Here is a 14,035-nt window from a genome sequence, read left to right as displayed (position 1 = left end):
GCTTTGTGCATGACCCTTCATTGTGGTGCGTGTCTGCATGTGTGCGTGCACGTGCACGTGCGTGTGTGGGCTCATTATGTCAGTAAAGCAAGCTAATTGGATGGGTGGAGGTTGCTAAGTAAAAGGGTTTATTGAGAAATAAATAATGAAAGGCGCTCAGACATGGAGGAAGTAGCAACGTGGACAATCTTAAAAATATAACCATTACGACAAACCCTAGTTTTTTGCACTACGTATGCAGGATTTGTAATATTCTCTGGTAGCAAAAAACACATTAAAGTAATTTATGTTTAGATTGCTTTAGGAAATGAAGTGCCTTTCCAGTGTGCATGATGAAATCTAAAAAATTGTATTACTCTTGATTGTTCTTGCCACTTTAAGAGTCTACAGTGATTGAACTTGTGTGATCCCAAAAAAACACCCTCTTTTATGAAATGGAGATCAGCACATTGCATCTATGTACTTCATATTGTTAAGATGAGATGAGTCAAAAGATTAAAACCTTTTTCTATACCCTCCTCCTCCTCCTCCCTCTCTTCTCTGCCTGCAGCCCAGCCCCGTCCCGAGCCCGGTTCTGGGAGGGAAGCCCAACGCAAGCCAGTCTCTGCTGGCCTGGTGCCGCGAGGTCACCAAGAACTACCGTGGGGTGAAGATCACCAACTTCACCACCTCATGGAGGAATGGGCTGGCTTTCTGCGCCCTGCTGCACCACTTCAGACCTGACATAATGTATGACACACACACACACGCTAAGCGAATGTTTTTCCCAATATTAGCGCAATATTTAAAAATGGCAAGTCAACTTTTGATGGAAACTAGATCATTGACTGCTTGAGAAAGAAACTAAATAATAAAGAAGCAAAAGTTTTAGACCACAGAAGGTCAGGTGAAAGTCTGTGTTCACATTCAATGGAGACGCTTCTCATTTGCCTCCTTTAGTAGCTTGACATCATATTCGTACAGTTGACCTGCCACCATGCTGTGTCCTTGTATCCATCATTTCTGTCTGTGTGTTTGATTTAGATGACAGTTGAGTACGTATTCATGCATGCAGACTCAATCTGCCATTTTTATATTTGAATACAGAGTTTCATGTTTGTGGCAGTAACTCATTTCGTCATTCTTGTATGTGTGTACTTTTAAGCCTTTGTGAAGATTTTAAGTATTCAGTCTGTGTGTGTGTGTGTGTGTGTGTGTGTGATTCCTTAAATGTTTAGTATTGAATGTATTTAACACTCAAAAGTACAATATATGGAAAACCTGCAGCAGCCCCATCAAGAGAGCAGACCTGAAGATCATTTATCAAAATCGTGCTCTATGTACACCTGTGTGTGTGTGTCTGTGTGATTGTGTGTGTGAGTGTGTGTGTGTTTATGCTTGTGTGCCTTTGCACTCTGGTGTGTATTTTTACATATTTTCCACTCTATTAGTTCTGTTGATTGCACTGCTATGAAATTGCATGTTACAGTTCTAATGCCATTACATGTGATGCATATTTAAACACAACTCTTTCTCCGCTATCTCTCTCTTGTCTCCCATTCTCTCTCTCTCTCTTTTTTTCTTTGCCTGCCTCCTCTCCGACCCTCCCCACTGTTCTTCCAGAGACTACAAGTCGCTCAATCCTCAGGATATTAAAGAAAACAACAAAAAGGTAAGAGGCAGCCACCGCTGGGCCCTTCACACCACTTAGCACCCTCCCATCCACATCTCCATTTGGCCTTATTTAGAGATCGGCCATTAATCCCTGGACAGTGTGTGTGTGCGCGTGTGCGTGCGTGCGCATGTATGCACACACATGGCCATGTATTACTCATGTTGCAGGGAGACATATCTGTTTACACAGTCGCATTGTGGGGTCTCGCCTTCCTTTATAGGGGTAAAACGCAAGTCTCTTTAATGTAAATTAACAAGTTTTAACGTGAAGAAATGGGTTTACATTAGGGTTAGGGTTAGGCAAGCAGTGGTTATGGTAAGAGTAATTGTCCAGGAAATGAATGTAATGGAAACACAAATATGTGTGTGTGTGTGTGCTTTATCGTTTGATGGGGGAGGGTGGAAACACATGAAGCCAGGGAAATGCATGTACTCACAATCACACATATACACTACAGCCAGCATGTTATAATGACTGTGTTCCTAAGACGTTCCCCCTGCTGTGATGTGTGTTCGTGGCCATGTGTGCCCGAAGCATAACTTAGTCACCTGGCAGAGGTGAGATGGTATCTTAACTCAGCTGCCTGCTGGGAGCTTACAAAACTGCCTCTGCCTTGTGTGTGTTGATGTTGGTTTCTATATAAAAAGAACATATTTGTCATGTGTTAATTATCCTGTTTAGTTTCTACGTCTGTGTGTAAAACAGTGTGCACGAGGGGGTATGAATGTGTGTGCACTAACTCTAGTCCATGCTGGCTTGAGTGTTGCTGACCCTTAGCTCTTATTCCTCTGCTCTCGTAACAAATTACAACCCACACATATGCACTTACTCCTAAAGCTCAACTGAATAACCCATTCACATCTATTTTCATCCTTGCCCTGTGCCATCATATCTGCACATTCACAGTTGGAGGTGTGCACTCGCACACATTCTCCCTCTGGCTCTTTGCGTGCACATTTACTTTTTGCCATACACACAAATGCACGCTGGTGTTTTTCCCTTTCGCTCTGCCACTACACACTCACGCAAGTATACACACACAGGCGCCCTGTCCCCTCTTTGGCCCTGAGGGATACACAGAACGATATGCGTCGGGTTCCTGCAGCTTGATTTCCTCTTCTCATACACACTCTGGCGCAGCGATAACCTCTGGTGGCCCTGTTAGGCATGAATGCTACCCTGTTGACAATAACCATAGTGCAGGGAGAGGGAGAGACCCAATCCCATATCTGCTAACTGCCCCTCACCCCCCTCCAGGTGCTCAAGTAGCCCTGAAGAAATTGGTTAGATATAAGTAATATGGGAATATGCTGTAGAAGGTGATACCTGGTGAATAGCACCAGCACTGTACCCAGCACGCTGCGACCAGCTCCTCTAAAGATCTACACCAGCTGCTGATGTACATTTGGCCATGCGGGCTGCTCCTTTGCTGTGCACAAAGATTACAAAGATAGATGCAAAAGTGTTCATATAGTAGGGCCCACAGACAGATTAGCACATGTGAGTTTGTTGAACACTTCATGGCTGCATGTGTGGAGTCAGTTTCTGGTCAAGGGTCATAAACAAGTAGGTGCAGTTGATAAAACATTGTGCAAGGTTGTTTCACATCAAATTTGTTGATATTAATTACATTTAGAATATTTCCTTATTGAATTTTTAGATTTTTGTTCATCCACCACATGATTAGACTCTCTCTCTAGTGACACAATGTGCTGAACTGATAAACATTATTCAGAAATTCAAAGAAATGAGAACAATTTGGGGAAAAGTAAAATGGCATCTGGAAAATAGTTCAGTGGATTATATTGGACCCTAATGAAGCCCTAAAGAATCTGGGGTACATATGTATGTAAGCAACATTTGTGATATGCCAAGCAAGGTGGGTGAATGTATGTCCATTTGTTGTTAAGTAAGGACAAGTTGAATTGTGAATGGCCTGATTTATTTTTTTTCCTTTTCCAGAAGCATCCTACAGCATGAAATTTTTCTTAAAAGTTGGATGTCTTTTTTTTTTTCACTGTGAGTCTTTGTACTACAGTTACACACTCTAACCCTAACCCTAACCCCAAGAACAACTGGTAAACAATCCAAAAATTACCTGCCAACACATTTACATATTTCATAGTAACATTTGACTGTACCACTTTTCTAGAGAATGAACAGTAATTATATATGAATCACACTTGGTGTTATAGGTGACTGTGATTATGAAAGCCAGTAGGTTCAGGTGAAAGGAAAAAGGAGTAATGTGTTGTGTGGTTTCATGTAGCACCCTGAAGGTCTTTAACAAAAGAAGGGGGCTCATGAGAAACTGCTTACATCAGGCACAGTGTGGCAGGTTCAGGATCTTAAAGAGCAAGCAACAAAAAACAGACTGAGGAGGGAAAAATGAGAGGAAGAGCAATAAAGAAAGAAATGTTTTAAGAGGATATCAAAATGTATGAAGAACAGAAGAAAAGATGGCATAGAAAAGACACTGCTGGTCCACAGTGTTGTATAGAGTTGCCTCATAAAGAGTTATTAGAATGTATAGAATTTATTGAATGGAAATGGAAATGCGTATAAACGACAACCATCTCTGCTTTTCATGGCGAGTTGATAGACTTGCCCCCTCCTCCTTTCACAGTCTATCTGTGAAGAGTGATTGCAATGAGCTCAGACTGTGCTGAATTATGACAGATAAGGACAATCAATATTGGGGGAGGGCAGAAAAAAAGAGAGAGAAGTGAATATTTAGAACATTTACAGCCTTTGAAAAGGTCTGTTATCAATGGATGTACGTATGTATGATGATTGTGTATGTGTCCACATTTGTTGAGATCACCTCTGTGTTTCTCTGTCTTTCTCCTCAGTCTTGTCTGTTTAGTGTGTGTGTGTGTGCATGTGTGTGTGCATGTACGTGTGCGTGTGTAATGAGGCCAAAGAGAAGTCATTTGTCATGCCATCTGATAGTGTAGCACCAGGCTAAAGCTCCCTGAGCACAACCGTGAGGGGTTGGGCTGAGGGGAGGAGGTGGGTGATTGACAACGATAGATAGCTGTCAGTCACTGAGAGGGAGTGGAGGGGTAGCAGCGAGCAGCGGCCTGGGGCAGGCGACATTGACATTTAGTCCAGACCAAAAGCTTTGTCAGTTGGCTGATGGAAAGTGAGAAAACTAGATATTTTCCAAAATACTTGATATTCATTTTGGACAAAAATGTTGTTTTAATCTGTTTGGAGAAATAAAGAGGATCAGTTCGACCGATCGGTAATTCGTGTAATTAACCAAGCACGGGGCTCGCTGATATAGTTGAAATCATTTCGATTTGTAAGAGTAATTTTTTGATAAGGTTATATGTCAAAATATTAAAAATGTTTGCAAAATTACAAATAAGAGAAGTTGATTGCAATAAGCTTGCAATACAACAGACAAAGCAACTAATACATGTAAACCAAACTTCAGCAACCTATATAATAGTGTTGGATTATAATTTGCTTGGAGTTGTTCATTTATACGCAGGCCATATTCCAAAAAAAGTTAGGACACTGTGTGAAACATAAATAAAACATGTGGTCATCATTTATAAAAGGACTGTTTGTAGTAGTAATCTCCTTTATCCAATCATGTGTTCACAAAGTGGTGAACCTCGCTTCGTCCTCGATTGTGATCGACTGAGCCTTTCCACGATGCTCCTTTTATACCCAGTCATGATACTATCACCTGTTACCAATCAACCTGTTTACCTGTGGAATGATCCAAACAGGTGTTTTTGGAGCGTTCAGTCTTTTGTTGCTCCTGTCCCAACGTGTTTGAAACGTGTTGCCGCATCAAATTCAGAATGAGCAGATAACATTAAATGTATTGACTTTGTGCTGTTTTCAGTTGAGTATATGTCAAGAAGGATGAGCAAAAGATCACATTCTGCTTTCTTTATGTTTCACACAGCATTTGCTTTTTGTGAATTGGGATCGTAACAAAATTTTGTGAGGAAACCATGACGACAATAATTTGATGATAATGAATTATTGCCCAGCCGTACCATGTATGTTCAACTCCTCTGAGGGATTGCCAGGTAATACAGTTTCATTTTCTAGTAATTAGGGTTAAAAAAGGCTAATTGTCCTTTGTGTGTTATCAGAAGTAAATAATACGAATATTTTCAATAACTGAAGCTCAAAGGTGTAAATTTAGTGATGTTTCTTATAGTCGACAAATCCCACAAAAAGACCAAAGCCAACAATGAATTGACACTACTAACAAGTATTGTCTGTGCAGCCAAACCTTGATGTATCTTATGACTCTGTGCCATAGAGCTCTGTTCTTCTTCTTCATGAGCTACGTTTTTAGTCTGAGCCACAGACGGGCTAAGGAAATCAGAAAGTATTGAGACAGACCAGCCTGTTGCTGATTTTGGGGTTTTCTTGGCAATAGCAAAGATATACAGAATATTGCCATCCTTATCCTTTAGCTGCGGTGGGCACAAGCTATAGGCTACCACCACAGAAAAAACAATTCACCTTAAAGTAACAGGTCTTCCTTCAATAGTCATCAGTGTCTCAGTGTGACATGCTCCATGCTCGTCTGGCCATAAGAGAAGATATAGAAAGAATAAATCATGACACCGAGGTCAAAAAGACTGCAGCGCATGTCAAGACTAACACCGACCCTGAAACAAAACCCAGCTCGAGAGCCTCCCTCCCTCCTTCCACCTCATACAGCTCTCACGTTCTCCCACTCTCACTCTTTTCTCTTTCATTCTTTCATTCTGTCTCTATTGAGCAGCAAAGTTGTCGCTCTCTTTCACAGCCTACCCTGGGCGAGAGGGGAACAATGTAAGCACACTTTGCTCCCCTGAATACTTGTTAGAAACCCAATCAGGCCCTCTTATTCCCCATATTCTTTTTCTTTCTTTTCTCTCTTTCTTTTTTCTTTCACACTGCCTCTCTGCCAGGGGAAGGGGGGGAACTTAAACAGGCTCGCTGTAAAGGCAAACTCTTCTCTGTTCTCCCTTTTCTTTTTTCCCGCCGTCAGTTCTTTCTTCCTGCCTTGTCTCTGCAAGCACAAACACATACTTTCCATCAATAGAAAGGGACAAAAGAGGTGAGAGTGAAAGAGACTCCTCCGAACAAAAGACATCATAATTGATTGTAAATTGAGAAACATCTCTCAGTTAAACCACCTTCGTGTTTCTCTGCTTCTCTTCTCTTGTCGCCAGTTTTCTCTGTGTCATCGAAACAAATACAGTTGGAGAAATAAGATTTGCTGCTGCTAAGAAGGCTTCTCTGATCTGTGTCCAAAATCACTTCCTTGTTCACTTTAATAAGCACTCAATAAATAGCTGTGCAGTGAGAAGTAAGTTGAGATTTCTAACGCTTGTAAATGATCATAATTTTCATACATGACACAAAGGGATTACATCAATCCCGCCGTAGATAGCTGAGGTGTGGGTTTTGACTAATAGTTCAACGTGGGCTCTCCTGTAGCACCACCATAAAAGTAGGCGATCGATTGATCCGACTGCATTTCATTCTTTCTGTCACGTTTGAATACAGAGCAAGGATGCCCTTCATGTGTATGTAAATAACTGGAACATCTTCCAAGTAACTTTTTGTCTCATCACAGAGTAGAAGACTCCTTTCAAGCAATGGCCATGTTTGTCTTATTTCATTCAGAGATTGGCCATCATGGCAAACAGGAGGTGTGCAGTAGAAATGACCATATAGATGTGTTTTACTGAAAAGCAGAAGATTACTGAGTCTTTCTTCAGCTATGTTCTGTTGTCTTTGCTCTCAGAAAGCTCCCTTTGTCTCAGACACTTGAAGAAGAAAAAATTTGTCCACATGCTGCTGACACTACTGTTTTTTATTCCATTGTGGGAACTGCACTAAGTAGCAAACATGGAGTGACTACAGGCACAGCTCACACACCCAGTGTCTTTTGGAGAAGCTACAGTTGAAGTACCCTTGGCCAAAGCGCTCAACCCATCTTTAAAATTAAAGTTGCTCACTGGCCATGACTTAGAGACAGTTTCACAATAAAGCTCCGGGAGTTTTGGATGAATGCAAAGCAGGTGTTTAATGGAAAATTACATATCCCCAGTAGACCCCTTCTCTGGATAAATAATGGTAAGAATATGTGGAGGAGGAGAAAGAAGGACTTATATTGATGGAGGACAGGGCTGAAAAAGACTAAACAGGCTCTTCAAAACAATCCCCAGGGTAAATAAAGGTAAAAAAAAAAACACAGAGAAGGGTTTGGAAGTCAGAGAGGGAGACGGAGAGAAAGAGGGGGAGATTGATAGACTGGGGAGATCTACTGAGGCAGTGAAACAAACGAGCGCTGCAACAGGTTGGAATTAGATCAACACTATCAAGCAGGCCAGATACAAGCTGTGATACCTGGGAGAGATGGATGGGTAGGGTGTGTGTGTGTGTGTGTGTGTGTGTGTGTGTGTGTGTGTGTGTGTGTGTGTGTGTGTGCGCTGTTAATCTATTTATTTACCTGTCATTGGCTGCGATAATGGTTTTCATCCCTTCTCTCTCTCTGTCTCTCTGTCTCAGTCTATCTGGTGATGGGGGATTGGGTTTCGTGTGTCGCTTGATAATCAAACCTGTATTTTCTCATCAGACTCTAATCAGACCAATTACACGCGTGACGGAGAGCGTGGGCAGGTTGATGTAGGGGAGCGATAAGGACACACACACACACTTTGGGATTAAGCGCTCTGTCTTGGGGTATCTGCGTCTCTTATCAGGGACAACCATCCCTGACATGACCTGTCAGCAGTCATGCCAAAGGTGTCTCTCATGCACAAACACACATGAGGACATACACACATGGATCGTGCATACAATGCGCCATGCACCAATGCAGCCTATGTCTGAAATAGAAACCAGACTTCTATCTCATCAAGTATTGTCACCCTTCCATCCCTCTCAGTCCTTGTTGAAATGGGACATACTGTTTCCATTATTCAACATTTTCTTTCAGCTGTAGTTTGAGTCTGTATTAGAAAGTTTGTTCACTCATGTGTCTTTTCTTGACAGGCATATGATGGCTTTGCGAGCCTAGGTATCTCCCGTCTCCTGGAACCATCAGACATGGTGCTGCTGGCCATTCCTGACAAGCTAACAGTAATGACCTACCTGTACCAGATCCGAGCCCACTTCTCCGGCGAGGAACTCAACGTGGTGCAGATAGAGGCCAACAGCAGTCGGAGCACCTACAAGGTGGGCGACTTTGAAACGGATACTAACGCCTCCATAGACCAGGACAAGTTCTATGCTGAACTCAACGACGTGCAGCACCGCCAGGCTAACTCTCAGCCCGTTGCCTCTGCTGTTGGTGAATCTAATGGCACTAAAGCCGCTGAGGAAGAGGTGATGGAGCCAGCTTGGAAGGCCGAAGTAGGAGCGGCCAGCTTGACAGCAGCAGGGCCTTTACAGTCCTCCCCTCCTGTCCCATCACCACGCACAGCACTAGCCACCACAGCAACAGATACGACCCACGTGACACCTTCAGGCTCTGAAGACAGGGGGAATCTGCTCAAAGCTAACACTTTAGACCTCAGCGAGTTACCACAGAGAGTGGAGAGAGAGATGGAGAAGGAAAGACAGCAAAAGAATGAGGTGGGAGAGGAAAGAAGGGAGGGAAGCACAGAACCAGGGTCTCCCACCAGGAGAGGGGCCGCCTCCTCTTCCCCACCCCACCAGAAACTGGGCTTCTCCTACAACAGGGATGCTGACCTCATCAAGAAGAAGAGGGCCAGCCTGCGTCACTCAGAGTCTGAGCCCGCCTCAGACATCAGCCCCCCCCCTGTCAACCACACAGACACGCCTCCCAAACAGGTAAACACCCAGACGAGTAAACACACACTGAACATGTAAATACATATAGAGTGCTACGTCTCTTCAAAAGTGCAACAATTTTCATTTTATCACTTTGTGAGAGCTGACTTTTTTGATATACGAATAATTGATGTTTTTATACGTTAGGTTTGATTAATCACTGGACTTTAATAAAAAGAGAAGAAAAACAGCGCATGCAGCCCCGTTAATTGTAGGGATGCAGAATATTCTCAGTGTTTACACAGTGTTTTGAGTTTAAACATGTCCTTTAAGGCTCAGTAAGAGATACATACAACTATCTCACAGCTGATGATAAATCCTGTACCTTAAACAACCTCTGGATCAGTTTGTCTGATGTAGACTAATTCACATCTTGCTACTTAAGTCCGGTATTAAGATTCTGACAGCAGGTACCTGCCTGGCCCCTAAATGGATTGTTCAGGTTTCTATCCTTGCACCCTGGCTTTGATTGAAACTTCCACAGCTACATCAGTCATAAGACAGAGGATGCGTAGAACATTCATTCCCTCCTGGCGCTCGCTAAGCTTCAAATCCCGACCTCATTGATGCCATTGCAGAGATGACCGTACCGAAATTCTCCCGTTCTGCATTAGATGTTGTCGTCACCTGTCTCATTGCCGAGACCCAGACGCATCCAGGCCGGGCCCTTAACATGTGGCGACTATAGAAGGCACCCAGGAGAACCCCCTGCTTTGACATTTCATTATATTTTTCATTATATTTCTCATCCCTTCAGTTGATGGCAGTTGGTGCCGTGACTGCTCAGGCGTGGCGACGCTTTGCGCAGAGCACACCTCATCTCGTCTCACACACGCATTGGCACACACCTGTATACGTGCGTGCACACAGTCACACACACAAACACGCATTGAATACATTGCTGCCTGCGACGGTTAACCCCAGATTACCGCTTCCTGTTTACAAGTCGAAAGGTCACAGGGCAGGCGGGGGGTAGCAGGGGGGTTATGACAGCTATGACACCCCATTTTGATCTGCTGTTATCTAGTTAGCGGGATGCACCCAGGCCAGATTTGACTTGGTGAAAGGATAAACATGTTTCAGTGTTATAAACAGCTTGGTTGTAATGTTCCTCTGTCTAAGCCAAATGTTAAAGCTCTGTTTGCACCCCCTCATAATACAGCCAGGATTACCTCGCAGATAAAATTCTGAGCTAGGTGTGTTTTGCTTTCTTGTCAAAGCCGTCATGCTCTCCACACCAGTGGACCCAGACAGGGGTGAGCCTGGCTGTAGGTCGGCCCCACAATGCCAAAAGTGAAGGCCCCGCATATCATGGGAAATATATCCTGCTCCTACATATGTGTCCACTTGTCCTAATTCTTTTCTGTCTCCACCTGCTCAGTATACAAGAAAGAAATGTGAAAGCTTGCTGCTCTTCATAAAATTCTCAGTAGTCATTTCCATTGCATGTCACTTATTCTGGAATCATATTTGACTAAATAACTAATTGATTAGTTAAGAATCCTATTTTAGAGACAACATTAACAGTCCAAAAATATATTTCTTGCATTGTTTTAACAAAATACTTGATTTAAAACCTTTAACTCTCACAGGTATTTTTGGTATTTGGCTACCCACCTGTATTTAATGTTGTATTTCCTCTTTCAAAGGAGCCAACACCTGCCCCTGTATCAAGTCCCCCTGCTGAGAAGGTGAGTACAACTTTGATGAGAGCATATATGTGGAAAACAAAAAACTTATTTTCTCCCTTTTGTTCAGCCATAAACACATTTTTCCTCCATAAACTTGCAGAAAAGTGTGTTGGAGTCTAGAAGCACTCATTTCTTATATCCAAAATGTGCGCCTACAGGATATGTTCTCATGAGGAAAAAAAAAACTGAAGTATACTGCACCCAGTCTGTGTTATACTCATTACCATTATTTTGTGTCATCTCACTCATTCTCTGTTGTTGCACACAGAGGGTGCTGTCTCGTCAGGAGGAGCTGAAAGAGAGAGCCAGACTCCTCCTGGAGCAGGCCCGCAGAGATGCTGCAATGAAGGCTGGCAACAAGAACGTCCCCAACTCAGCCGTCAGTGCACCAGCCAGGGGCACAAACGTCTGCGATGTAAGTCAGTGGTGTGTGCATGTGTCTCTGCTGTATGGACTTTTCTGGTACTGAAACTGTAGACTTCGCTCACCCTGATACTGTCAGGGTCAATTCTGAGGTCATCTTTAAATATAATCAGACTGGAATCACAGCGGAGGAGGACTCAGTTGAGGTCAGCCTGGGTCTGAGCCTGTCTGACATTTTCTGTGTGTAGTAACTAATAGCTGTCCTGAGTTTGAGTTGTCTGTCTCTGCCACTTTGCTCTGTGCACTGGAGGGCTATACAGCATCACCACAGTGTGCCAGAACAGCTAATAGAGTGACCACCAGCCTCTTCAACACCCTCATGTCACTTCCACAGTTCTGCATTCACTGCTCACTACACTTGCAACATGCTGGAAAAGCCTGTCCAAACTGTCTCATCCTCACACTTTATGAAAAGGCTTTGAGAAGGAGAGAAGACTTTCCTTATTAACTTCCGCCTTAGACTCTCTTATGGACTGCTGAACGTCACAACCTGAACGTGTCTGTAAGAAAACCTCTCGCCCCCTTTTCTGTCTATAAGCATTTCTCCCTCCTTGGTCATCTTGACTCTGCACAATTTTTATGACATCCCGACCAAATTTGCTGCCCCCTCAATTTCCCCCGAACACTGAGTAAATGTTGTACACAAACGCCTGTCAGCAAAAGTACATTCGTGGTAAAGGGGGGTGAGAATCGCTGTACCGAAGCAAACTAGACTAGAGAGGACGTGAGTGAAATTGCCAGGTCTGAACCGAGCACGCTCCACTGAACATAATATACTGGGAGGGGGGGTGCACACTGATGGACCAGGAGTTACCCCGGGAAAGCACTGTGGTCAAATCCTCAGTGACGTTTCCAAATGTTTCAGAGAAATGGAGGAGGGGGGGGTTAAGAAAAAAAAAATGGTCTTGTGAGAATTGTGGCGACAACGGATTTGAGGGTAAAATGAAATAAATACCCTTTGGTAATGAAATATCTAAAAGGCAACAGCTGCATGCCCCTGCATTTGCTGCCTGAATCCTTAAAGAGATATCTGCCCTTGAATTAGATGTTTTTTAGAGAGTGTGTTTGTGTGTGTGTTTGTGTATGTGTGTGTGTGCTTATGTACAAGTGTGTTGTCAATGTTTGTCTGTCTGTGGGCATGCAAATGTATGTGTTCATGTCTGCGTGCAGGCCACAGGAATAGCCATTTCGGCATAATCTGAGAAAATAAATGAGGAACTTCCAAGGACTGGTGGTGTTAAAAGACTTCAGAGGAAGAAAGCAAATTAAAAGAGTGTTTTCATGCCGTTGCAGTGCCGATATATTTCCTTAGCGACAAAAAAGGTCCTCTTCCGTCCCTTGTTGTTTGGCAAGATGGCTGACTGCACTTAGATTAGCTCCTTAAAGTAGCAGACCCAACCCTCCACTCTTTCTCTCTCCCTGTCCTCCTGATTTCCTTACTCATTTCCAAGGACAATTGGTTAATAACCCCCTCACACACACAGTCACACAAACACACACACTGCACCCATGCATAAGGGAAGGAGGGAAAGGAGGAGGGGCGAGAGGGAGATATTGAATTGTTTACACTTTTTTTAATAGAAAACATTGATCAAAGGAATACGACTGGCCTCGGGGCCAATGTGCTGATAATTGTTAGTGATTCAGATTAGATTACTTGATGTCTTGTTTTGATTAGCGTGTGTGTGTGTGTGTGTGTGTGTGTGTGTGTGTGTGTGTCCACGTTATCAGCTGGAGAGGCCCAAGCTTTTCCCATTTAACTCTCCATCCATCTAAGTAGGTGCTTTGTGGTTTAGCATGCATAAGGTATAATTTAATTCAATTAAAGCAGGCTTCATTCTTCCAGGGAAGTGGCTAATGTGGGGGCAACAGAATGATTTGTGCGGAGGGAGAGGGGGGGTGACATTAGCTGTTTTAGGGGTGCAGCATTTAAAGCACAAATGAGAAATGAGTTAGTTTGAGAGACATACATATATATCCATTAACTTAAATCGTATCTTCTTCAAGGCTATAGAAGAGACTTTTGTGCAACAGCACAATTCTCTGTAGGGCTTAACTGATTAATCGTTCGGTCAAAAAGATCCTGAAAGATTAATCGATAATAAAAATAATCATGACTTGCAGGCCTGAGTCTCCAAATAAGAACAAGAGCATCTTTTCTAATTGAGAGGAGAGAAAAGGTGAATCATAACTTCACATTAAGTACAAAGCATCCTAAATTTTTCCAAAACTTTGTAGCTGTAGTCTTTGCTTTTGTAACATTTGTGATTTAAGAACTGAGGGGGTTTTGTTCAATTGTTGCTGTCATTGAGGCCCACGTTAAATATGATAATTCATACGTACATTGATTTATGACTACATTAGTGTTACAACACTAAACTAACATCAGTTGTAGGTATGAAAATGAAATGTAGCGTGATGCAGAACAATATGTTGGATG

General features: G+C 43.0%; 1 protein-coding gene across 4 annotated transcripts in view; it reads left to right on the top strand.

Moving 5' to 3' along the window:
• ehbp1 (EH domain binding protein 1) overlaps window positions 1-14,035 on the top strand; it is a 147,346-nt gene that overhangs the window by 73,328 nt on the left and 59,983 nt on the right. For all 4 annotated transcript variants that reach the window (XM_041947114.1, XM_041947113.1, XM_041947112.1 and 1 more), the window contains exons 11-15: window positions 551-729; window positions 1,603-1,651; window positions 8,681-9,481; window positions 11,131-11,172; window positions 11,441-11,587. In XM_041947114.1, coding sequence (XP_041803048.1) covers window positions 551-729; window positions 1,603-1,651; window positions 8,681-9,481; window positions 11,131-11,172; window positions 11,441-11,587 — 1,218 coding nt within the window. The remainder of the gene's footprint in view (window positions 1-550; window positions 730-1,602; window positions 1,652-8,680; window positions 9,482-11,130; window positions 11,173-11,440; window positions 11,588-14,035) is intronic.

This window comes from Chelmon rostratus, chromosome 11 (assembly GCF_017976325.1).
Source record: "Chelmon rostratus isolate fCheRos1 chromosome 11, fCheRos1.pri, whole genome shotgun sequence".
NCBI classification, from domain to species: Eukaryota; Metazoa; Chordata; class Actinopteri; order Chaetodontiformes; family Chaetodontidae; genus Chelmon; species Chelmon rostratus.
Note: the sequence above shows the minus strand (reverse complement) of the source record. Positions and strands in the feature narration are given on the sequence as shown.